Source organism: Neofelis nebulosa, chromosome 2 (genome assembly GCF_028018385.1).
Source record: "Neofelis nebulosa isolate mNeoNeb1 chromosome 2, mNeoNeb1.pri, whole genome shotgun sequence".
NCBI lineage: Eukaryota > Metazoa > Chordata > Mammalia > Carnivora > Felidae > Neofelis > Neofelis nebulosa.
Window position 1 is genome coordinate 218531833 of NC_080783.1, and position 25696 is coordinate 218557528.

General features: G+C 59.4%; 1 protein-coding gene across 10 annotated transcripts in view; it reads right to left on the minus strand.

Moving 5' to 3' along the window:
- KCNAB2 (potassium voltage-gated channel subfamily A regulatory beta subunit 2) overlaps positions 1-25696 on the minus strand; it is an 85019-nt gene that overhangs the window by 41895 nt on the left and 17428 nt on the right. Inside the window, exons 1-3 of one of the 10 annotated variants that reach the window (XM_058719325.1) lie at positions 21888-21911; positions 10091-10219; positions 8906-8947 (exon numbers count right to left, since the gene is read on the minus strand). In XM_058719325.1, the coding sequence (XP_058575308.1) occupies positions 8906-8947; positions 10091-10167 (119 nt within the window). In that variant the 5' untranslated portion in view covers positions 10168-10219; positions 21888-21911. Of the gene's footprint in view, positions 1-167; positions 1286-8905; positions 8948-10090; positions 10220-18047; positions 18309-19249; positions 19402-20370; positions 20641-21887; positions 21912-25696 lie in introns of those variants that run through there. The other 9 variants (XM_058719321.1, XM_058719327.1, XM_058719323.1 and 6 more) reach the window with 9 other exon arrangements.

Genomic DNA, 25696 nt, shown 5'->3' on the forward strand with positions numbered 1-25696 from the left:
AGTCGGACGCTTAACTGACTGGGCCCCTCAGGCGCCCCGGGTTGGACTTTTCACACACAAACTAGTTACCCCGACATCCGATAATGTCACCATCGATCCCCGTCTCCCGGGCTGCAGCTCCGGCCTTGTGCAGAGTCCTTCCCACCCCGCCCCAGCCCGGCCCTTACCGGTACTTCATGCCCGTGCGCTGGGCGGTGCAGCCGTCCAGGGAGAGGCCGTGCATGCGGAGGAAGCTCTCCATGTTCCTGGCCTGGGCCGCCGCCCGCACCTCCCGCAGCCGCTGCAGCTCCAGCGTGTCTGTCTGGCGCACGGGGTGCAGGGCCCAGTCCGAGTGACACCTGCTGCTCACGCTCCTCAGGCTCTCGCTGTACGTCATGGACAACATGGTACCGCCCGGCCCGGCAGCCGCCGCTGTCCAGACGGGAAACGCCGAGTGGCCGTGAGTTAGCGAAGGTGCCGCTGCCCTGCCCCGGTGCCCCGCGGGACGCCGGCCCCGGGGCAGGGGTGCCGCAGAGACACCTCCTCCAACTAGAGCGGCCAGAACGGGTCTCGGCGCCTGGGGCCGGGGCCCCTGGGTGTAAACGCCTCCTGGCACGACACTGTCAGCCCTTGACTCTGCACGGGCCGGGGACTCTGGCTAAGCCGCCCTCCCCTGCCCCGCGCGGCCCCGAGACAAGCACTGGCGAAGCCACATTCCAGGCGTGAGAACTCAAAGCGGGGACTCCGAATGCAAACAGAGGCAAGAGAGCATGCAGGGAGCCCGGGCCCCCGCAGCGAAGGTGCCACGTCACAGTGCTCCCCGGAGGTGCTCGCAAGGTAAAACTAGGTTCCGGGCTGTCTCCCGGAAGGGGCAGGAGCACATCCGTCATGGAAGCAAACGCTGGTGTGATTTTGCTAGGGGAGCCCACCCCAGGAGCGCCCTATTTGTTTGCTCGCAAGCCTCATCAAGGGAAACGATATCCACACACACGTTCTCTGCTCGCAGGCACCGTGGCACCTGTAGACTCTTTGGGCCCCGTCCTCCATGAGGATTAAGTATGTCACAATCCACAAATTTTGCAGTAGAAAGACTGAATGGGATGCACGTAAGGAGCGGGGTGACAAGGGGGGGACAGGGGTTCAGTACAGACAGGGAGAGACCAAGGCTAAGATGGGAGGAACCATCACTAAATAGTCATCCTGGGGGCGGCTGGGTGGCTCAGTCGGTTGGGCTTCCGAGTCCGGCTCAGGTTATGGTCTCACCGTCAGTGAGTTTGAACCCCGCATGGGGCTCTATGCTGACGCCTCAGAGCCTGGAGCCTGCTTCGGATTCTGTGTCTCCCTCTCTCTCTGCTCCTTTCCCACTCATGCGCTGTCTCTCAAAAATGAAGAAACGTTAAAAAAGAAAATAGTCGTTCTGAGTGATGGCTACACTCTCTCAGAAACTAAGAGCAGCACAGATGTCCATCAACGGGGAGACAGGTTACATAAATGATAGTCCGTCCCAATGATGGGACTTGTGCGGCCTTCAGTGAGGTTTCTCTACATGGGCTGATAACGCAATGAATCCCAGCAGACAGCAGTAAAGGAAGAGAGGAAGACGCGTGTGCAAGGAATGCTACCATCTGTGTTAATGGATGTACATGGGTGAGTGAATCAAGGAACGTGGCACCATGGCTACGTGCCGAGGACACGGTCGCGGGGCAGGGGGGCTCTATGATCCGGGGACTCCTGTTGGCACCTGACCGCAGCCCTCTGCCCGGGCTCAGATGCCTGCAGGACGACCCCCGCCTCATCACCGAGCACAGAAAGTGACATGGAAGTCATCATTTCAGTTGGGTCAGCAAAGCAGGGTCCCGGAGCCCAGCCCTGGCAGCTGGAGGAACCAGCGTGGTCCCCACCTCTGCCCCAAGAAAGAACAAGCTCGATTATCCATGGGAAGGGCAAGGAAAGCTGTCCTGGGAGCTGAGGCAGCTGCAAAGGCTGCGGCCCCACCACCCTCCTTGGGGAAGCTCTCCACCAGCACCCGATACTTCATAGCCCCCTTTCCCACTGCAACTGTTCTCCACAGCCGTGTCCTCACCTGACCTGCTAGAGTCTTCTCTAATCATCTTGTTTGTTTGTTGCATTTGAGCCCCTGAAGGTCAGGTCCAGGAGGGCCAGGACCTTTCTGTCCACTTTTACCACTGAGGCTCAGTGCCCACAGCAGAGACCGGGCCTTCCCACTGGGCTGGCGGTGTGGACAGCACCTGGCAGGGGTGGGCTGGCCCCCTGACTCAGGCCCAAGGCACCAAGAAGGATGCCTTATCCTGGAGGGTGTGGTGGGGGGCTCTGGGGCCAGGACTCCCATTCACTATGGCTCGGATCCACAGGGAGGGGGCCTGCAGGGCCCAGGACCTCTGGCCTCCCCCAAGGGTTTGGACTAATCTCTCTGATGGATGCTAAAGCAGGTGAGGATGTCCCTGGCGTGAAAATCCCCATGTTCCAGCGGAATCACTCTGGAGGCAGAGGAGGGGCGCAGGGCTCCAGGAGGGGGGTTGTCTTAGGAAATGGAGCCACGGATGCCTCCAGGGAGCAGTGCTGCCCCTCCTTCCCTCCCTGCCTGCTGGCTCCTGGCCCCCTCCAAGCACCACCCGGGGTGGGGGCAGGGCAGCGTCGGACAGCTGCTTTAGATGTGGCAGTGTGGCTGGCTGCCCGTCCTGCAGGGGGCAAAGGCAGGCCAGTTCTGGCTTCCCTGGGGGTCCGTCCTCAGAGAGAAGAGCCTGGCAGGCCGGAGCTGCAGGGAGCAGGAAGCAGGCACACAGGCCCAGCCAGGCAGAGATCAATAACCATTAGCTTTCAAGACACCACCCACAAACAGCAATCCGGTCTGGTGTGGCTCTGGAGGTCCAGCCAGGGTCCCGGGGCTGGGGTGACAGTGTGGCTGAGCACCTGGCTGTCACCCACTTAGTGCAACACAAGCAGGCACCCTGACGGCTTCGAGGCTCAGTCTCCATGTCTGTGAAGTGGGCCCAGCAGGGGCTGATTGCACCCACTGTCTAGACAACCAGGCGGGGCTGTGGGTGCGGCTGGGCGCATGCCATGTGTGGGGAAGCGGCCGTCAACAGTGTTGCAGCGTGGTGTAGGATACCAGTTAGGATAATCGGGGTGGTGGCAGAAATACACAAAGCGAGGTGGAGGGGACAGAGGCTGGAAGGCAGGGTGGGCCTCTGGAGAGGGCACACGTGAGCGTGGGCTTCTGTGATACGAGGGAGTGGTGTAGATACCAGTTATTACTAGAAAAGGTTGAATAGGATTAACGTAGACCTTAATAAACGACCCGGGTCTCGCAGAGAACACACATTCCTTATGAGACGGGGGCAGGGCAGGGTGCACCGTCTCTGTGGGGGCTAGGGTCTCCCCTGCTTGTGATCTCTCCTTATAGCGCCGGGGGCATGGAAGGCACGGAGAGTGTCCCCATGATGCCAGGCAGGCTCCGGCTGAGGGACGCAGAGAGGTGGGGCGTGGGAGAGCACGGGGGCCCTGCTGGGGGGCTGCAGGGGTGAGCACCTGGTGCCCACGAGCAGGTTTGTGGCCAGACGGCCATGCACAGTGCGAGAGGAGCTAGGACACGTTCCTCCTCTCCTCTGGGGAGGCAAGACCCCACCGAGGAGGAAGGATACAGAAGGCACAGAGGGGCTCTGACGGTCAGCAGTGCTGCCCATGGGAGAGGACAGAGTCCAGCTCCTGGACAGCCTCACGCTGGGGCTCATTCCCAGCCTCCTCCCGGGATGACTGGGGGCAGGCTGGGGTCATTGGACGAAGGGGCCACAGGGAGACACTGCCAGAAGGGAGTGCCCACTGCCGGGGCTCCTGCCTCAGGCCCTTTGCTTCCTAGGGCTCAAAGGTGCAGTGACCCTGACCTCGTGTTCCTCCTCCTCGAGATCCAGCCCCCACCCCATCTCAAGAGAAACCCGCCCCCTCCTCGATAGCCCTTGCTAATTATGAGGCGCCTATAGGTTCGTCCCTGAGCCGGGGCCTGCCTTTTGCAAATCTATTCTTGTGGAGGGAGGGCTCAGGGGGATTCCAGTAAATGAACACCGTGACACGGAAAACCGAACTGAAGGCATCGACCTCATTAAGTCAGTGGGGACCACGACCGCCCCGAAGGGCCTTCCACCTGGAATTTCTGAACTGTGGTCTGTTTACTGAAAGCCACCAAGGCATGAAACGTGAGGTTCGGAAGGAATCCTGAACAGCTCTTTTAAACGGTGACATTTGTCTCGATCTTAGAGAAACCAGCCCGAGTTCCTGAAAGCGGGGTTGCAAAGGAATACGGCATCATTCCGGAGCGCAACTTTAAAATGCACAGCAGCGCATCAGGGCAAAAACAAAACCACCTTTGCTGGAGAGCAATCAGCGAGCCAAGGCCCAGACAAGCGCCCCTGCCTCCCCCATCCCAGACCCTGCCCCAGCTCCCTAGGCCATGTGTTTCCAGACAGACCTTCCTGACAGCTGCCAAACCTCCCTGCTGTCATTCTCGGGGCAACCTCGACAATGCCAAATCCTAATGGTGACCCCAACAAGGTGTGGCTGGATGTCTGGGCCTCCCCCAGGCAGGAAGACGGACGGTCCCAGCCGGCAGGTCTGGGAGGCAAGCTCACTGAAGCGGGAGAAAGCCCACCATTCCTGCCTCCCACTGTCACCTTGCAGTTACTTAGGGCTGGCCTTTTTTTTTTTTTTTTTTTTTTTTTTTTTTTAGGTTTTCTGCTTTGAAAAAAATATAGGGGATCTGATTTTGGATCAGCCAAATGCACCCCCAATACTGTCCCTCTGTGACTTCCATTCCTGGGCCACATGTCCCCAAGCAGCAACAACCCCCCTCCCACCCCCCACCGCCGGAGACAGCAGCTGCCCCTGGACTCCTGGAGCTGAGGGGGCCACTCACCTGCCTTCCTGGCGTCTGCTCGTTAAAAAGGACACAGTCTAGTTTATAGGGTTCACCAGCCGCTGTACGGATCTGGCGCGGCAGCTGGTTCATTAGGGAGTGTCACTATAGGACGTCAGAAGCAATTGGTGAATGAGAAGCGCCCCACGAGGGTCGAGTTTGGAGGCAGGGAGTCCATTAGTCTATTAGGGCGTTTTCAGCTCAGGGAAAGGCTGAATTATTCACGAGCAGCGTCTCTTTCCCCTAAAAGCCCGGGAAGTGCACTCCCGCGGTGCAGCCTGGCCGAGGCCAGCTCCCGGCCTGTGGGGCTGGGAGGGGGCACCCACTGGGGTCCTGGCATTGCCTGGGGCTCTTTCTCCCACCAGGCCTCCCGTGCCCCCGAGGGCCAGGGACACCACCCACAGGTGGAGAGCGGCAGGCCCTGCTTTCCGGTGATCTGAGGCCAGGACCCGTGCTTGCAGCTCGGGACCCCCACCACATTCGTATGTCTGCGGTAAGGGATCCCACAGCGTGTGACCACCACCCACAGTGAAGGGGCTGGGGGTCTGGTGAGACCTTCAGCAAGGCAGACGGATGTCCCTCTACCCTTCTGCTGGGACATGCCCCAGTCAAGGGTACTTATCCTGTCAGTACCTTTACATGGCCAGAAAGTTCTGGAAGTCTGCTATTTGAACACCACGCTACCACTCCCTGCAGGCAGGGGTGCAGGGGCCCCTCCTCACGGCACACATTCTGATCTGGGGTTTGAGGCTGAGCTCTGGGCAGTAGCCATGCCGAGCCCCTGTTCCAGAGTCACGACCCTGGGGGCGTTTCTTGTCATCCTAGGATCCCAAAGAAGTCTCAGCATGACACGACCCTCCAGCACGAGGGATCCTGGATGGAGGCTGAGTGGCTGTCCGATGACAAACCTACATCTGGCGACTACGACCCTGCTGGGGAACTGCTGCTCGGGACCCGGAGTAGAAAGCAAACAAAACGGGAAGCAGGCTGCAAAAGCCAGGCAAACGCCAGCAGGTTTCTACCTGGAGAGGCCCCAGCAACGGGGCCGGGTGGTCCCTCTCAAAGGCGCCCACCTGCCACGTCAGCTCCCTGGCCTCTATGTCACAGGGCCCACCTCTGGGTGGTGGCATCAGCCTGCCATACCCTGACACACCCCGTCTCCTTCCCCCTAGGCCCCGCACCCCTCTGTCAACTCAACATCCTCAGCACCAGCCATCAGTCACCTGGAGGACATGGTTTCTGACTTCCTGTCCTCCTGCCCTGCTGCCCTTCACTCCATCATTCCTGGGCTCCCCCACCCAGCCTTTCCACCTGTCGTCTCATTCCCTGCCGCAGCAGAGCTCTGATCCCTGCTCAGACGCCGTCGATGGCTCCCCATTGCCCACTGAATGCAGTCCAAGCTCCTTTGCTAGGCACTCATGGCCCTTCCCCCTCTGACCTCCATCTTCCTCTCTAGTCTGGCCTCCTGTCCCTCTCCATCCCGTCCCTCACGGCCGGTCTGTGTAACCACCACCTCCTGTTCTTGGCACCTCTCCAAGCTGTGGCTCAGGCATCTCCTGGAAGGTTCCTCCTGGGCTCTATGTAGGAGTCTGCCCAGCCCCCAAGGCCCCGCTCAAAGCCATCATGCTGTCTCCTCCATGAAGATTTCCCCGACTCTCAGTGGGCTGTGCCCACGCCTGGCCTTCCTCAGAACGCCAACAGCTGTTTAGACTTCCCCCACGACACGTTCTGCCTTGTAGATATTTTAGTTATTTGGGTTCTGGGGTAGACTGCATTATGATGCTGGGTCCTCTACCCGCCTCTGCGTCACATGACTATAGTTCTCCTGGGGTGGGAGGGCGGGAGAATATCTTCCTGCCCTCGGACATCTGGCGTGGTCGTGAGCTTTGCTTTGGCCAAAAGAACGAGCGGTGTGCCGGTTCCAACCGTGGGCCTTCGAAGACATTACATGATCCTGCTCTTCCTCTGACACTTTTGCCGGGAATAGCCTCTGGTTAAAAACGATGGGAGGATGAACACCTGGGCCCCACCTGCGGCTCAGACCAAACCCAGCCGAGCCCACATGAACTGACACAGACACATAAACAAGAAATACACGCTTCTCCTTGTAAGGTGCTGAGTTTGGGGCCTGTTTGTTATGAGGCATTCTCTGGGACAGCTGACAGATACAGGGTCTCACCTCCCTTACTAGTCTGTGAGCCGCCCCAAGGCAGGGTGCACACCTTGAATACCTCTGCCCCGTTCGGGGAGGGGTGGTCACTTGGCAGGATGCTGCCGATGGACTTAACCCTCTGGTAGCTGTGTCAGGGCCCAGGTGACAAGGATGCCCCACTGCGAGTGGCACCCAGTACATTAAACACAGATGCAGCCTCTTTAGAGGTCATAGTCGGAGACCCCCACAGGAGACACCTCGGTGTCTGTGAGAAGCAGCCACACTGGAGCTGCAAAGGGCAGGACGGCCAGAGCCTGTGGGCATCAGGGACAGAGGTCGGCGGATCTGGGGTGCAGTTCTCCATCAGGGCTCGCCTCAGGGTAAGACAGCCTCTTGGGCACAGGGGGGTCAACCAGAAGGTTCCCCAGGGAGTGGACAACAGGTTGGATCTGTGGGGCCCCGAGGGCCAGCAAGGGGAGTGGGACCCTCCTTCCCTTTGGCTCTGTGATACCTGGCAATCTACTCGTCCCGTCCCGTGGCGGGGCCCCTTAGGCGGCGGTCTGTGCCACGGCCCCGCCACCCACCCTGTCACGCCTCTCCTCCAGGGTCTCAGAGGATGCAGCTCGAAGGCATGTTTGGTCCCAGTGGTCAAGTCCTTCCGGGACAAATGTCTCGTGCTCGCCCTGATACACCATGCCGTCATACGTACGTGATGGCAAAAGTGTCATCTGAAAAAAGCATCTGCAAGCCCAGGTTCAGATCTATTTCAGGCAAAATCTCATTGAGCAACAATTCCAGTCACCATTTTAGGGTTCTCCGTAAGGAGTGAGACCCCACGGGAGGCACTGGAGTAGTGGCGAAATCGGCCCGAGGACCCAGACCCGCTGTCACGTTCAGAGGTGCGGGGGGGCTGTGGGAATCCAGGTCCCCGCGTCCTCCGGGGGGTGTCGGCGGCGACCGCCCCCTGGCTCTGCGCTGGTGGGTGTGTGCGACCCTGGGGAGCTGCTCCTGGACACAGACCTCGCAGGCCTGAATGCCAGGACAAACACTGCGCACCAGGGCCCTGCCCCCAAGAGCCACGTGGTCCTGAGGCTGGCGGGGCTGACCCGGGGCTCCCGAAATGTCAATCAAAGTAAATTTCTGGAGTTATAGCCTTCCCGAGGAGCAGCCACCTCGGTGCTCCTCCCACCTTGGGAGCCTTGGTGGCTCCCCTCCCCACTGCACAGGTGAGCTACAGGCTGCCGAAGGGACTCGCCCGGGAGGACTCTGCTGGCTGACCTGCCTTGGACGCACCTGGACGCCCTGTCCCTCTGGGGCACAGCCTCCGACCCAAGAACACGCTGTGCTGATTCAGCAACGGGGACGCGCACCAGACAAACACCAGCAGGTCCGCCCCTGACCCGGGTTGCGCCAGAGCCACACGCCCCTGAGGCGGTATCGAACTCTGATTACAAGTCAGCTCACATCCAAAGAAAAGGGGAGAACGGTTGGGTTCGCCCCGTCTCTTTTACTCTAATCACCCAAGAAGCACAAACCCACGAGAGACAACAGGAGACAGCCACATCCGCCGCCCCACGAGTGAGATTTTAAGGTGGATCTGGTGAGGGCTAAGCAGGTATCACAAGTCCTTTTGCTCAAACGCAAGCGAACTCTAGAGATCAGCTCACACACGGAAGCGGCTTCACGCTGCTCATCAGAGCCTTCCACGGTGCCGTGTGGGTGGCCACCGGAGCCCGTGTCTTACTGGAGAGGTTCACCGGCACACCCGACCTGCACGGGGTGTGGCCCTCCCACCCGCTCCCCTGCCTTCAACGTGCGGGTCTTAGGGAACACGGAGGGCTCGTTACCTGTAAAACTGGAGCTGTCTTTTGGGGCTCCCATACCGAGTACTGCGGACAGCGATGGAGGACAGAGCAAAAGGAGAGAAAGAGAGAGAGAGAGAGTCCACAATTGGCATCAGCCACAGGGAGGTGCAGGCGACGGCCCCGCGGGACACACCAGCGACGGCCCCGCGGCCCGGCCCCTCCCCGCTCAGCTCCGGGCTGTGGGTCGGGAGGACGCGCGCCCGCGTACCAAGTGCTCGGTGGCAGCGCCACCTAGTGGCACAGGGAGGCGGAGGCCCGGCCTGGGCGGACGCGGGGTCCTCGGGCGCCCAGGCTCATTCCCCACACGGGGGCGGGCGGGGAAGCGAAGACGAGAGGTAAACCTCTGGGTGACGGTCTGGGTTTTAACGAAACCTGCTTTAGAACGACAGTACAAAACCCTCAAGCCGAGAAGCTGCCGGCCACCCCACGTGCTGGTGCGTCTGCGTGTGACCATGCGGTTCTTTTTAGGACTTGGATGAAGGCGAGATGTCCCCTTTCCCTGTGGGCTCTACAGATACTTGCTCTGATCAGGCCCTAACAATTTTTGACAAAGGCCCAATCCATCGGGACCGATGGGCCCCCCTGGTGTCCCGCCCGGGGCCCCAATCTTTCAGGACAACCACTGCCATCTGGGTTCTGTGCTCCGTGCCCGGGACAGCAGCCTTCACCCAACGCCTTGGTGTGCCCTCCCTGTGGTTCAGCCTGGGCTACTTTCCAAACGGAAAGACCCAGAGCTGGATTTGGGAGGCGGCCTCCACATTAGGGAGGTAAGGGTGCCTGGTGAGCAGCTGGATGCCTCCACCCTCCTGGTGCAAGGCTCTGAGCCCCCCTCAAAGGGGGCTGCACGGCCTGTGAGAGGGTCCCCCACTCGCTTCCGGGCCTGCCACCTCCAAGATTTCAGGGGAGTCAGGGCCAAGTCTAATCCTGGCTTCACCCCTCTGGGAAAATCGCGGGCTTTTCTGTCCCACTTTGGTTTTAAAAGTTTCCATTCCTTTCCTTGGAGAAAGAGCTTGCCTACATGCACCTCAGAGTCCTGTGGGCCTCCCTCGATCTTTCCCTCTGGGCCAAGGGGTGGGGCTGGCCTCAGGGACCCCCCCGACCAGACGCAGGACTGACCCCGAGAGTGGCCCAGGTGGCTGGGGTGGGGGGGGGGGGCGGGGGAATCACCTGTAGATCATGCCGGGGGAGCCCGTCTGCCGCAGAGAGAGCCGCGCTGGGGAGCCCGTTGTCGATTCCGGATACATGGAGCCTGCCTCACTTGTGCTGACCTGCCCTCTTCTTCACGGACGGAAGATTCTGGAGGAAAAGCAGAGTAGAGGGGAGGTGGTTCAAAAAGGGCAGTCTGGTTTGCCCAGAAGGCTCTGTGATCCTGAAGGCCCTGTATGTCGGGCACCTGTACCCCCCACACCAGAGGGACAGAGCAGCCCATGGGGGCTCAGACAAGGCGGGTGGTCAGGTTCAGTAGTTCTCCCTTCCGCCTCCCCAGCTGCCTTCCTGAGGGTCCAGGAGCCCTTTCCCGGTGGTGCCAGGGGAAATCTGTGGACTTAGAACTCTGGGCTGTCTCCCCTGTCCCAGGAAGTGGCACCACCACCACCCAGGCTCATCCCTGAGCCTGCAGATTCCCAGGTGCCCCGGGGCAGCTTCCAGGAAGGCAGCCAGTAGGATAACCCTGGCTCCAGAGACTCACGCCCTCCCCGTGGGTGTGCGCCGGACCTAGTGACCTGCTCCCGCCCTACAGGACATGGCACAGGTCACAGGATGTCACTTCCATCATCAGGTGATACAGGTCGTGCCTTCTGTCTTGCTCGCAGACTCTCTCCCTTGCTGGCTGTGACGACGTGGGCTGCCGTGCTGGAGGGGCCCGTGAAGCCGGGAACTGAGGCCCTCAGTCCAACCACCCACAGAGAAGTGAATCCTTCGAACTGCGTGAGCTTGGAAGAGTATCCTTCCCCAGTCGAGCCTTCAAATGAGACCACCTTGGCTGCAGGCTTGTGAGGCCCTGAAGCAGAGGACCCTGGTGAGCTGTGCTCTGCCGGACTCCTGACCCACAGAAACTGAGTTTTCAGGCCCTACGCTTCCAGCAGTATTTTTATGTAGCACCACGTAACGAATGCAACAGACGTGTCTGTCTGTTCGCTCTTCCCCCTGCTACCCGCAGGCTGAGCCACCATCATGTCACCTGGACCTCCTGACTGCTCTCCCTCCTTCCATTTCTACTTTAAAAGGAGATTAGGTCATGCACCCCTTTCTTCTCTTCTCCGACAGGCCAAGGGCACATCTACCACAGGGCCTTTGCACTTACAGCTCCTTTTGCCTGAAATACCCTTATGACCGACCTTCTCATTGTTGGGTCTCCTCTGGGAGCCCGCCTCCGACCATCATGCTCAGGGGTTCTCTCCCAGCACCCTGCCTGCTGTCCTGTGTAGTCAGCACCGGGGACCTTCTTGATGGTCTGTCCCTGAGTTATGAGGTCTTAACTCTCTCTGGAGTGCAAGCCCCACCAGCACAGAAAGTTTGCTGGTTTTGTTCACTGTTAAATCCTCTGTGCCTCAAACAGGGCTTGGTACTCAGCAGGGATGTAATACAGGGTTTCCAAAAGAGTGATGGTCCTCTGATCCAAAATCACCACGCCGATGGGCTTTAAAAGGATGGTCTGGGCTCCAAACGCAGCCCGCCTGCTCCCAGCGGGGCCTCTCAGTGAATGCCCATCACTCTTCCTTCTGCCGGGACGTGACCCTCCTGCCAGCAGGAAGCAGGCTTTCTCTGGACACATTCCAACCCCGGCAGAGGGCTCGTAGGTAGTGCAGGTTAGGTCTCACTCATCACTCAGCTCTCCTCTGAGTGAGGGGCGTGCGCATGTGTGTGAACATGCTGGAAAAATGGGGAGAGAAAATGCAAATCAGAGTTGCTACAGAGATAGCCTCACGGAAATGACGGAAATGATGCAGACAGCGAAGGTCCCCAAAGCTTTCTTCTTTTCCTTTCTTTTAAGTAGGCTCCACGCCCAGAGCTGAGCCCAATGCGGGGCCCAAACTCACGACCCATGAGATCAAGACCTGAGCCGAGATCAAGAGTTAGATGCTTAACTGACTGAGCCATGAAGGTGCCCCCCGCCCCTGCAAAGTTTTATTCTTAAGAAATCTCATTCAGAAAGAAATGACAAAATGAAAAAAAAAAAAAAAACGCACTTAAATCCTTAAAAGAAATGCAGTAGATCCTTGGCTGATGCCGAATCCAGTCTTCGGGCTTATCAGCTGATTCCTCATGACCTGCGATGCTGTGACCCAGGCTCACCTCTCCCCAGGCCCCAGGCCCCTTGTCTGCTTGGCCCTGTCCATCCACACCTGGTGGATGGCTCCGGGCAGACCCTGAGGGCCTGCTGGTGACCTATTCTTTTACTCTGGGGTCCATCAGGGTCACTGTCACCAGACGGACCAGCCTGACTGCCCCCACCCAAATCTATGCAAGAAAGAGGCACGGTGCCTCTCCCGCAGAAAGAGGTCAGTTACACAGCTCCAGGGGAATTGAGTCCTGCAGCTTTGGGGGTGGAAGTCCTCAGAGGCAGGCTCCCCTCTGTGCCCATCAGGTGCTCCTGGGGTTTGCTCTGCCAGGTGGCTCAGGGGACGAAAGCCAACCTTCTCATGAAAGTCGTTAACCTTAAGTCATTTACTGGCGCACAGAATGTCTGTCGAGGCCCTACTGTGCGCAGGTGCTGGTGGCTGCCTGTACAACACGGAGCCCTGTCCGTGGACAGGAAACCACAGCCACAGAACTGGGGGTCCCCAGAGTGCCAGGCATTGCGTCCAAACACGGTGGTCCAGAGGTCACCGGGGAGGAGGGATGGCCACAGGGGTGGGGGACGCAGCATGTCCTCACAGGGTCTTGTGGAAGGGGATGGGGCCAGGCAGCCCATAGCAGGCGGGACGCCTGTGCCCTTCACTGGGGGATGTGACCCAGCCCACACCCCACTCTCTCCTGTCTGCCTTTCCCTGGGTCCAGTTGCTAAGCGGTGGTGTCTCAACCCCCAGCCTGGGCACTCAGGGGTACTTAACTCCCAGGATTCCAGAACCACAAGCTCCGTCTGAATTGGAGATGGTTGTGGGGACCGAGAGTCTCAGATTCCACAGATATGGGGTGCGCCCAGGAATCTGCATTTCTAACTAGTCCCCCGGGTGATGCTCGTGCTCCTGGCTCAGGGACCACGCTTTGAGGACTGCTGGCCCACAGCCTGGGTCCCGGACCAGGAACTGGCAAATTAGCAACAACAGACCAGATGCAGCCTGCCGCCTGTCTCTGTAAGGTGTTACCGGAACACCTCCGTGCCCGTCAGCTCACGAGCCGCACCTGTGTCTGTGCTACACTGTGACACCGGGCCACCACAACATACCGTCTGGCCTCCAAAGCCTAAAATATTTACCACCTGCCTCTTTACACAGCAGGTTGCTGACCCGGCTGTAGGCCCCACCCCCGCCTCCAGCATGACGCTGGCGCGCCTCTCCTCTCAAGTCCCCAACACGTCCTCTGCCATGTGACTTAGAACCTTCTGTTTCCCCTCCTATTGCCACCTGGACGCCTGGCCACGGCCACGGCCACGGCCACAGCGCCCGCTTGAGCACACACCCCACTCCCGCCCCCACTCAAGAGCATCTCGACTCAACGCGGATTCTTTGTCCTCTGTGGAGCACTGCCCTCCTCACGCGGTCGCTCATTACTTCTCGCATCTTAAACAACAAAAAGCACAGCTTCTTGGATCCCCTTCCTTCTCCACCAACTGTCTTGCTTCCCTCCTTCCATTCATGGGAAGATTCCTCAAAAGAGCTGTCCTTTCTGGTCCGCAATTCTCCCTTCTGCCTCCGCCGCTCTGAGGAAGCTACTCTTGCCAAGGTCACGTTCCTGTTGCTAAGTCTGATGGTGCCCACGGCTTGGGGGTGACGGCGGGGCTGCCCCCACCCTCCGGCTCCTGGGACGCACGCTTTCTTCCTGTCTCCCCGTTGCTGCTTCTCAGTCTCCTTGGCTGCCCCGTTCACCTCCTCCGGCTCCTGGGACGCACGCTTTCTTCCTGTCTCCCCGTTGCTGCTTCTCAGTCTCCTTGGCTGCCCCGTTCACCTCTGCGACCGTGAATCTCTTTTCTTTTGCATCACAAGAAGCGTCTCGTATTTCCACCTGTCTCCTGGCTCTGAATCGAGTGCTTACACCGGAACCCGTGCAACTGTACCTCCAGGTCCCAGCTTCCCCCCCGGACCCCAGACTCATCTATTCAACTGCCCTTTGGGCATCTCTATAGGGTGCGGAGCAAGCGTCTCAGATTCACTTGTCCCACGTGGAGCCCCTGGCCGCCGCTACCCCGGCTCCCCCATTATACAGGCATCTTCAGAAACATCCAGAATCCCATGCTTGCCCCAGTGGCCCCTACCACCTCCTCTCCGGTCCAGGCCACCACCTTCCCTCTTACAGTCCTCACAACAGCCTCCTGATGGGTCTCGGCTTCCACCTTTACGCCTCATGGTCTACTTTACAGGAGCCAGAGTGATCCTACTAGAACATCAATCAGATGCCATTACTTTGCTCAAAACCTTCCAGTGGCTGCCCATTCTGTCGAGAGGGAAGGCCTGAAGTTCACCAGTGGCCTCGGTGTCTCATGAACCCACAGACGCTCCAACCTTCGGGCTTCCTTCTGCCGGAAGCTCTCTGACCCCCCCGTGAACCGCCCAAGGCCCCCTCTCCAACCTCTGCCTCTTTGTACAAAGGTCACTTTTTTGCTGACTCTTCTTCGGACGCCTTGTCTTAAATTGCAAACCCCATCTCCCCGTGTTCCTCTAATCCTCTCCTGGTCATTTTTCTCCTTAGCACTGTCACCTTCCAACATACCTTCTACTTCACCTAGTGTCCCAGTTGTGGGCTGTGTCTCCCTCCCCTTAAGACACGAGCTCCATGAATCTGTCTGCTGTGTTCACACCTGTGCCCGGGAAACACTCAAATATTTGTTGAATGAATGAATGAATGAATGAATGAATGAATGAATGAGTCTGACTCAGCCTGCTGAAGGCTCATCCAGGGAAAGCAGAGGGGAAGGGGCCAGGCATCTGCATTAAGGGCAAATAGACTGCCCGCGGTGCTGGGTGGGCCTGGGGACCCTGGCCGCATGAGGGACAAGGGCAGTCTTCTCTGGAGGGTGCAATGCTCTGTCGGTCCCAGGTGTGGTACTCAGGGCAGCTACAGGGACAGGAAAAATATGGGCTCCACTCAGGGAGGTGCCCCTGAGTAGGCCGCCTGGCACATTCCTCTCCACGTCGCCTGGACTCCGAAGGTCAGGCTCCCCTTGGAGCCAGCGGCCAGCTCCTGCAGCCAGGCACTGGCCACGCCCTCGTGCCCACTTCACGAGAACGACAGGCCTCATTCCTCCTGGGGGGCTGGTGCCTTTGCTACCTCCTGGGGAGGGAGGGGGGAAAACCGTGAGGTTTTCCCCTGCCCCCTGCCTTGCATTCGGCTGGCCTGCCCAGAGCCCTCCTCTTCGTTTGCAGCTGCCACAGTCCAGGTAGGAGAGACCGCGTCTGTCCCGCGGCCATCCCGAGGGGCCAGCGTCCCAGCAGGAGGCTGCTGATCCCAGGGATCACGGAGGAAGGGAGGCTGGGAGAAAGGCTTCAGAAGCCATTTGAGAGCCTACCTGGCCCAGGGTGCAGCCTGGAGGTCCGCAGTCTGGGCCCCTCCGTCCCCTGCACTTCCACTTGTTCTGGATGTGACCTTGAGCAAGCCGCCTGACTCATTCTCGGAGAAACTGAGGCATGAAACACTCACAAAGCCCTGCCTGTACTTTCTCACGGAAGCAGAGGGCAGGAGTGAAAACGCTTTGAGCTCAGGAGGGAAGAAAATGGGTAAGTCCCGGCTCTCAGACGGTATGGGAGGGGGGCTGACAACGACGGCAGGCCCCCCCAAAGCCCAGGGCTCCATCTATGGGCACTGCCTTTGTTCTCCTCAGCTTACTATTCTGCAAACTTTCAAACATCATTGAGGTTGTAAAGAATCAGCACAGCAAGGAACGCCCATATGCCCTACGTTCTATTCCCTGATCGTCTGTATTTTGTCTGGTTTGTACACCTGCTCTCTGTCCTCTCTCTGCTCCTCCTCTCCCTCCCTCGCTCTCTCACTCACAGGCAGGGCTCGCGCACAGTCACATGCGCACACACACACGGCCGCACATACTTTGGCCAATGGCGAGCAGTGAGGCCGTGTCAGCTCCAGCCTCAGCCGCGGCAGACTTGCCTCCACCATCGCCACGGATGAACGCACCCCCTGGTCCCCCAGGACTGTCGCACGGAAGGTGAATGGAGCTGTGAGCCCTCCTGGGAGTATGTTCTACTGGCTTCAGCCTTCAGACCCATCCTCGTTACATGAAGTTACGACTCGTGAGTCACGGGAGGGACCTCCAGTTGGCGGAAAAAGCCTCCGCTCGTCTCACCGCCGTAGATTCTGGAGCGCAAGAAAACCGGGCAGTGGGAAACGTCATTTAGCACAAGCTCCTGAGCCCTGGGTCACAGTTCCTGACTCAAAGCCTCACCAGAGCCACCACACACGCTTCTATCCTCCTCCAGGGCTGGTCTGATGACACAATCTCGCCTTGTGGGTGACCCGAGGAGACCATTCCAGGTGTCAGGGAGGGAGGCAAGGTCCGGTTGGGCTCAGATCTGCTGTCTGACCTGGGGCAGCTCTTTCAACCTTCCTAAGTGTCAGTTTCTCCATCTGTGAAATGGGATAATGGGAGTTGAGGAGGATCTGACGTGCTAACGGGCGGGGGTGCGCTGGGAGGGCCGCGGGCTGGGATCCACCTGTGCCTGGCCCTGGTGGACAGAAGGTGCTGGTCCAGGACCTGGGAGCCCCTGATCATACCTCCTTCCTCAAGGAGGTGTGCACCACGGGGCACAGATGTGCCCCTGCCTACTCCCAGGCGGTGATCTCATCTTCTTAGGGTCCTCAGATTTGCTACCACATCTGCTTTTTCCCTCGCCGCCTCTCTGCTTTGCCCGTGGGGGCTGCTCGTCTTTTCCCCAGAAAAAGACGAACCCCTTGTGGATGTGGCCAGCCACATGCAGAGATGATTCAGCGTCATAGTGGGACCTGTGTTTCTTGGGCCGTCTGTGGCTGCATCCCAATTCCTGATCATCCTGGAAGCTCAAAGCTTCCAGAAGGCTTGTCCCCATCTAGTGGAGGATTTAAGAATTACAACACTGGGGGCCCCTGAGTGGCTCAGTGGATTAAACATCCAACCTCGGCTCAGGTCATGATCTCGTGGTTTGTGGGTTCAAACCCCACGTCGGGCTCTGTGCCGACAGCTCGGAGCCTGGAGCCTGCTTCGGATTCTGTGTCTCCCTCTCTCTCTGCCCCTCCCCTGCTCGCACTCTGTCTCTGTCTCTGTCTCTCTCTCAAAAATAAACTTAAAAACAAAAAGAATTCTAACACTGCATGAGTTCATCTATTGCCACGTGACCCGGGTTAGGGCTGGAAACAAAGAATTCTCACGTGGCTTTGGAAAGTCAGGGATAGGGGGTTGTCCCGGCCGGGTAGCTCTGGCCCAGGGTCTCTCCTGAGGTTGCGGTGAGGGTGTCCTCTGGGCTGGGGCTGGAGACGCTAGATGTTTCACACACAGGGGTGAGCAGGGGCCCCCTTCCCACCACCTGGGTCTCTCATGCCAAGGCAGCTGGCTTCCTCCAGAGGGAGGGGTGGAGAGAGAGAAGCTTCGATGTCTTTTATGCCAGAGGCTCAGGACTTTTGTTCTCTTGGCTGCAAAGGCCAGCCCTAATAAGGGGGCAGGGGCGAGGACCCGGAGGTCTGGCGCTGGTCATTACCGAGACACCAGCGATGGATGATTCCCCATGTTTACTCCTTCCCCATCTCCTGTGAGACCCCTGGACGTCGGCTCCGCCAGGGCAGGGAGCTCTGTCTCTTTTGTTCCCCGGTGGGTCCGAGTGCCCAGAGCAGCACCAGGCACACGCTGGGCACTCAGGAACACTGCCCGAGGGGGAGAAGACAGGAGAGGTTCGTGCTGTTGGGGGTGGAGGACGTCGGGGGGCTCTTCCCAGAAGCCTCGGGGCTCGGGGCTGGGACTCAAGCTCCTGTCTGTCGAGCTCACCTTACTTTGCGTGTTGCTACTCCGTCCCTGGAAATCCTTCCTGCCAAAGCCCCGAAGAACCACTGTGACTATGACATAGCGTGAAACCACCACCTTTTATGGGTCCAAAGCTGCAGCAGCCACGGCAGCCAGTGTGCACCCCACAAAGAGACAGGAAGAGGTGTAACTGCTCAAAACCACCAGATCCGGAAGGCTGCTTGCGTAACACACCCTTCCTCTCTCTCCCACAAGCGGGGTGCCGCGAGACGCAAGCCCACTCCTCCCCGTGAGCAGGGGTGGCGGGCAAGAGTGAGTCCGTCTGCGGAGGCACTGCCAGTCCGAGAGCACTCGGGGGATCGGCTCTGCCTGTGGGGCATCTTGGGCGTGAGCAGAGAGGCCCAGGGGCTGGAAGGATGGCCCAGGGGCCCGGTGGGGAGGCGGTCCGGGGATCCACAACCCGATTTCCAAGCAGTACCCCCAGGCCATGCTCAGCCTTGGATGGGGGGCAGGGAGAACAGTGAAAACACTACTGGGGGCAGGGGGCCCCGGCCAGGACCCCCTGCTCTTTGCCACAGAGAAACCTCCGTCTGTCCTCCAAGCTCCTGAGCCAGGAGTGGCATGGCCATCAGCCCACCTGACAGGAAGCACCGTGGATGTCACATGTTCGGACAGCAGGAGAAACAGAGGGACCAAGCTGCAGAGTCCCAGTGAGAATTTCTTAAAAAGACGACAGGCTAGAAACTGTTTTCAAAGCAACACTCGGGTGCCTGTCCCCTGATGACACACAGGCCACCCCAGCATGGGGCTCCGGCTACACTCCTGCAGGGAGAGGCCCCATTCATATCTCATTAGTGCCACGATGCAAAAAACAAACAAACAGACAAAAAAACCCATCATGGCCCCAAACTTTCAACTTTCCCAGAGCAACACTGAAACACCTCTGCCCTCATGCAGCCCACCCAGATGCACACCCACCCGTCATGCACCTGCAGGCTGAGTGCCTCCCGACTGAAGCAGGAGCCCTGCTGTGGCCCCCAGTCACACCCAGGGGATGCACAGCGACCGACAGGGGTCCGCCGGGGTCAGGGGCCGAAGACCCCCAGTCTTGGGAACTGCCCCCCGCCCTCCCTGAGAGTAAGTGGAAGCTTGGACCACCCCTGGCGCCGAGGAGCACCACCCCCTCCATCCGGGTCGCACCAACCGCAAACGGGACGGGCCCTCACCTGGAGCCAGGGCAGAGGGAGCCTCAGAGCTGCAGCTGGTCAGGGCAAGAAGTAGGATGCGAGCCCCCCAAGCTCCGTGCTTCGGAACCCTGTAACCGCGGCGTCCCCTCCGTCATTCATTCAGCAAAGCTTGGTGGCCCTCCTGCCCCACCTCGGGAAGCTGGCAGGCCCCTCCTGCCGCCTCCTTCTGGCCACCCCCGCCTCACCCTCCTACCGTGACCACACCCTGGCACAGAAGTGGAGAAGAGAAGCCGGTGGGGGAGGGAGGGAACACCGTCCCAGAGGCACTTGGCTTTTCTGGGCAGGGAGGAAGCCCCTTGGGCAGCAGGGAACTCCCTGACCACCCCTGCCCTCCTCTCCCGCATGGGGGCCATGGGCTGCCTCTCCAAGACAGAGCCGCCAGGTGGGGAGTGCCTTCAGGGTCCCCCCTATCTTGCACCCCCGCCCCCCACGCTACCCTGCTGTTGGCCCTGTGCTCAGCTCTGTGGGAGACACGAGGGCTGGGGACCCGCTCATTTCTTTCTAAGGCAGGGACCCTCACTTCTTCTGGCTGTGAAACTACTTTCCTCTCAGAGACGGGAACTCCCCGGAGAGGGGTTCGGGAGAAGCAGATGGGCAGGGATCCCTCCAGGAGCTTGTGGGAGCGCCTGGCAGCTGGCGCTCCCTCTCCCCCAAGGGCAGGACAGAGGTGGCCCCACAGCGCTTCTGATCTCCAGGCAGCTCCTGTCTTGTTGCCCCAGGGATGAAAGCAGACGCCAGGCAGAACCGTGTCCCGTGTCCCAGTCAGACACCTCTGCTGGGTGCCAGCCTGCTCGGCCCCACCCACCTGCCCTGGCTGTTGTCGCCGGGTTGTGGGGGGCCTGCGGTGTCCCCGTGCAGGCAGGACGCCTGTAGCTGCTCTGCTGTGACAGATGGCCACACGGGCTGTGCCTGGGTCCAGCAGGGACAGCTCTCTCGGTTGCAGCCAGCCCCGTGCAGGCATGGGGCCCCAGGGCAGTGGCCGGCCCGATTAACCCTGGATGTCAGGGGAGCGCTAAGCCCCGCTCAGGGAGCTGGGGTGCCCACCTCCCTCGAGCACAAACCCCATTCGGCAAACAGGATCCCTGAAACACCCCAGGTACCTGTTCCTGAGACAAGACCATTTTCGTGTGTATGAGATGGAAGGCACGGGACCACAGGGCCAACCAGGAAGTGGGTGGCAGCTCATGTGGGAGGGTTCCTGGCGAGCCAGGGGCCCCCGAGGCGCTGGGGTGGGGCCTCCGTTCCCGGGCGGACACCCCAACCTTCCTGGCTGGCAGCACAGCCGCCTCTCCGGGGGAGGGGGCAGGGGATGAGAAGGGGAAGGACACTGGGCGTGTCCCCTCCCTCCAGAACAGGAGCGGACCCTGGCAGGCAAGCCGTGGGCCCCTTTCCCGGAGGGGGAGAGGGACACACATGCAGCTCCCGGCTGGTCCTGGTGATGTCACAGAGTTCCGCTTCTTGGTGCCAGCTTTGTACGAGGGCTGGGCTGCACGACTTCCACCTGTTTCCCCTTATCTGGTCATCCCCACAGCCCTCAGAGGGTACTGCTGCCCTCCTCATTCTAGAGATGATGACACTGAGGGTCAAAGGTCAGGCCCATGGCTGGGATTCAGACCCAGCTCCCAAGCTGTGCTCTGAGCTCTGCACGGCTCTGCCTCGCCCATTTCCCATCCCAGTGGTCCCAACACGGTGCCAGGGCACAGCAGGTGCAAGCAAAGTATGTGCAGGTGGGGCAGCCCCGGGGGGAGGACAGGTGGAGGGGACTGTTTTTCCCCATAGCCTCTCCCTGCTCTGCCCTTCCTTCCCGGGGAGGCCCCTCAGCTGGGGGAGAGCGAGGCCAAGGGAGGATCCGGACGGAGCATCCCCTCTGCCCCTGTGCCGGCCAGGGGCCTCTGCCCCTGTGCTGTGCCACCGCAGCCCTGGCCGTCCCCTTCCCCGCGGTTCTGGGGAGTAGAGCGGGCTCCCCTTCCCCCAGGGGTGGGCACAGGGAGTCGGCCAGCTCAGCCCCTGTGCCTCAGATTAGGGGTGGCGCTATGTGTCCCCAGCAGGGTTAAGACACGGACGGGGTGACGGGGAAAAGAGGTAAGAGAAGTGAACGGTTTGGGGCGCTCAGCTCTCCCAAGTGATGGGAGGTGAACAGGAGGCAGAAGAGAGGAGAGCAAATGGGACAACGGAAAAGAGAGACCATGAGGCAGTGGGGGAGGGGAGCCCCTCTGGGCCGCGCCCCAGGCTCTCCCCGCCGCCCTGTAACCCCCCACAGGCCGGAGCGCTTTATAGATGAGAAAGCCAAGGCTCACTATACGAAATCGTATCCCAGGGCACTCAGTCGTCAGTGGCAGAGCTGGGACGGGAACCAGGAGGGTGTGGCTCTGGACCGGGGCTCTTTCCTCTTGCTGGTCTGAAGCGCCCCTCGGGCCTGACTCGGGACCCCGCCAGCGCCCGCCAGCCCCGTGACCCTGTGCCCTGAGAAGGCAGGCTTAATTCAGTGCTCTCACAGACCTCCAGGAAGCAGGCAAAAGTCGAACATTTCACATGACCATCTGCAGCCCTCACACCCCAGCATCATCCCTGGCCCTTACGTGTCTACTGCATCCACCGACTCTTTGTAAACAGTCACCTTAGACCAGGAGGGCTGGCAAGTGTGCAAACGCGGGGCAGCAAAGTTGGAGATACCCCACAGGAGGGGCTCCTCTCTGGCGCTGATGAGTCTGAGCCCCACGTTCAGGCTGCATCAATAAACATGGCGGCAGGGTTGCTGGCCCAGTCGCCACTCCTGAATGATCTCCCAGCTACTGTGGCCTGGGACGCGGTCTACGGCAGAGTCCTGGGGGGCGGGGCTTCCAGGAAAGTTTCGCTTTCCTGATGGAAAGGGAGTCTTCCGGTACATTCTTCCTCATGGAGGAGGCTGCCGACCACGTTCTACCACCATTTTCAGCAGAAGGAGTAACGCTGGGAGTTCGGGGCGGGGCGGGGGGTGTCTCAGAGAGGGTCAGGGTCCAGGAGGTGGTGCCACGAAGGCCCGAGTGGGGCGATGTGCAGCGAGCAGAGTCTACTGCTGTCTCCCACGACTCGGCCAGAGAACAAGATCGTGTCCCAGACTGGTCTTGAGACCACCCCCAAACATCTTCCTGCTAGGTGGGGAACCTCACAGTGGTTCTGGATATTTCCACAATTTAAGAAGCAAGCACTGCCTTGATGTAACTCGTGTTCCTCCGGCTGAGATCCGGTGGGGGGGTGCGGCGGGGAGGGGGCGTGTTCCCCGGGTGGGCGTATGTAGCCAGAGAACTGGTCTCACATGTGCTAGGCTCCCCCAGGGTGAGGGGCAGAGGCCCAGGTCCAGGGTGCTGGAGACACCACTTCCCTCTGCAAGATTCCCTCGCAGGCAGATCTCGAAAATCACCCAGATGAGTCCCCTGGGGACAGATGAGTCCCCCCCAGGATAACCGAAATGATGAAAAAGGTCCTTTTTATGTTGATTTGAAATCCCTGTCCTTGTAACTACACCCGCTAGGCCCACTTCTGCTCTCCAGAGGCAAATCCTGTCTCTACGTCTAACGGCGCTCCTATCCATCTCGCAGACATCCTCACACATCCCGCGCTGCTCCCCTGCCGCGTCTTTCAATGTTTCCCCCCCGAGGTTTCCGACTTAAATTTCATTTGGGCCAACGGCACGTGATGTGCATTGCTTCTCTGTCACACGGAACCCTTACAGAACCGTAAAGGTGGCTGGGAGACTCCGTCATGCTGTGGAGGACACTGGGCCCGAGTCAGCTGGCCGCTAAGTGCAGGGGCAGAGATTTGACGCTTGAGGGGCTGACTTCAGAGCCTGGGCACATAATTAGCCACCCCTGGGTACGGCCTCTTTCTGGAACATCAACACTGAGGTCACATCCTCCAGTCTGCTGTTGGCGGAGATTCTCTGGAAAATGACAAGGCACCCAGAGCCAGGAACAGTATCTCAGGCCTTGGTCAGCAGTCAGGGAGGGAGGGGGTCTCCTTCCTTGCTCTGGGACAGGGTTTGGCAAGGGCCTGGGGGCCCAATCCAGCCTATCACCTGTGTTTGCGTGGCCTGTGAGCGAAGAGTGGCTTTTAAGTGGTTGGAAGAAAAACAAAAGAAGACTATTCCATGGGAATGAAAATTACATAAACTTCAAGTTTCAGCGTCCATAAATAAAGTTTTATTGGCACAGGGCCATGTTCATTTGTTGTGCTGTTCTGCTCTGGCTGCCATAACAAAATGCCACAGACTGGGGGAGCTTCAGCAACAGACATGGATTTCTCACAGTTCTGGAAGCTGGAAGTCCAAGATCAAGGTGCCGGCAGACTCAGTGTCTGGTGAGGGCCCGAGTCCTAGTTCACAGTCGGGCTGTGTCCTCAAATGGCAGACAGCGAGCCTGCTGGGGTCTCATCATCTTCTTACAAGGGCACCAATCCCATCAGGGGGCCCCGGGCTCACGACCTCGTCAAATCCTAATCACTTCCCAAAGGCCCCGCCTCCAAACACTATTGCACTGGGGGTCAGCACATGTGAATTTGGAGCCGGGGGGAGGGTGGTGGCGGCGGGGGGGGGGGGGGTGTCACATTCAGACCACAGCACTTAGTCACATATTGTTCCCGACTGTGTTCATGCTACATGGCAGGGCCGGGGGGTTTCGACAGCGACCGCATTACCTGCACACCAGAAACATTTGCTCTCTAGTCCTTCGTACAAGAGGTTTGCAGAGCCCTGACCCAGGACGACACTGCTCGTCACCACGCCTCATTAGACAGCCTGGCCTCCCTCCTGGAGAAACGAACCCCCCACCAGCTGCCTGCTTCACATGAGCCTCCCCGTCCCACACCCCTCTCCGCCCTGTGCCCACACTTGCTTCTGGACCCAGGTCTGGGTCTTTACCTCTCTCTGTGTGGTGCTCAGCGCTGAGCCACAAGCATGCTCTTGGACTCTGTTATTTGTCTCTCGCATTTGGGGGCATGGTAGGGGGTTTGGTGTCTTTCAAGCCAACCCTGGGAGTCGGCTGGGGGTTTTCGTCTCATGAGATCATAACCTCCCCTCTGGGGATTGGACACGCTAATCCACGCTAAGAACCCCTATCCAGAAGGCAGAACTGTTTCGGGGGCGGTGTGACCTCTAGGGTTCTGCTCATCCTCGTCCAAAACCTCACCACGAAGAGGCGAGCAACATCAGGGGGAGGCCTTGTTGACGTGGGGGGCCACGTGTCCCCACGCGGCGAGTTATTGCTGGCACGTGCTCAGTAATGCCACCGCCATCCCGCCTACACTCCCCACCTGTCACGCCATGTGGGAGAGGTCCCCGGGAGCCTTCGCAGCAATGCGAGCCTTCACGGTTGAAAAGCTCCCTGCATTTCTTTCCTGGGGGACGCCTCCCCAGGGAACATGCCGTGCAGCTTTCCCAAGCATTCAGGACAAGGCCAAGTCAAAACACCTGATTGAATTCAGGACTTGGCTCTGTGGTCTGTTGAAAGGATCCTCTCCCCAGAAGGCCCCAGAATGGGTGGACGCAGGGCCACAGGCCCAGCTCGAGGTTTGAAAGGGCTCCACGATGACTCATGGAAGCCAGAGGGACAGTCCAGACAACGTTGCAGGGAAAGGGAAGCCCCAAGAGCGAGGTCCCTCCTGGCTCTGCCCAGCAGGGTCTACCTGCTCCTTCTCCGATGCCTGGGGAACAGAGCAGGGAGGGAGGCCAGCAGGTGGGCGTGGGGACCCTGCCTGGCCCTCGGGGGTCAGCGGGACAGCTGTACCTGTCCATAGGTGGTGGCACATATGCTCTCCCTTCACAGGGGCGTGCTGGGGGGCGGGGGTCTGAGTCTAGTTGTGTGGCTCAAATATCCCTGCCCCAAAGATGTTCCTGATGCAAGAGAAACCTAATTATTGCAGAATCTTCTTTTCTTTGTTCGCCCCCAGCAACACGTGTAAAGCTCCAATCAACATCAGCACAGACACAGCCCCAAACCGAACCCTGTCACCAATGGTTGTCTTTAGGTGGACAGGATGCTTGCCTAGGATGCTTAGGCATATGATGAAAAACATCTAGGGCAGGAGACCTGCCAAGATTGGGCGGGTAAGGGCCAGGGCGTCAATATTTTAGGCTTTGTGGGCCAGGTGGTCTCGGCAGCAAGGCTGTGCGAAAGCCAGCAGAGACAGTGTGTGACTGGACGGGGGTGGCTGTGTTCTAATAAAACTTTATTTACAGAAGCAGGTGGTGGGCTGGAGTGGGTCCTTGTAGTTTGTAAAACCCTGATCAATGACATAAAAAAAATAAAGGTGACGTCCACCATGAGATCAAGACAAAAGTGTGGGCCCTCGTGAGGTCCACAGCATCTGCTTCGCAGGGGGCTGGGGCCTGTCCTGTGTGAACATTCTGCCAGGAAGGTCAGAGGTGACCCCACACTGCCTGCTGGCCGCACC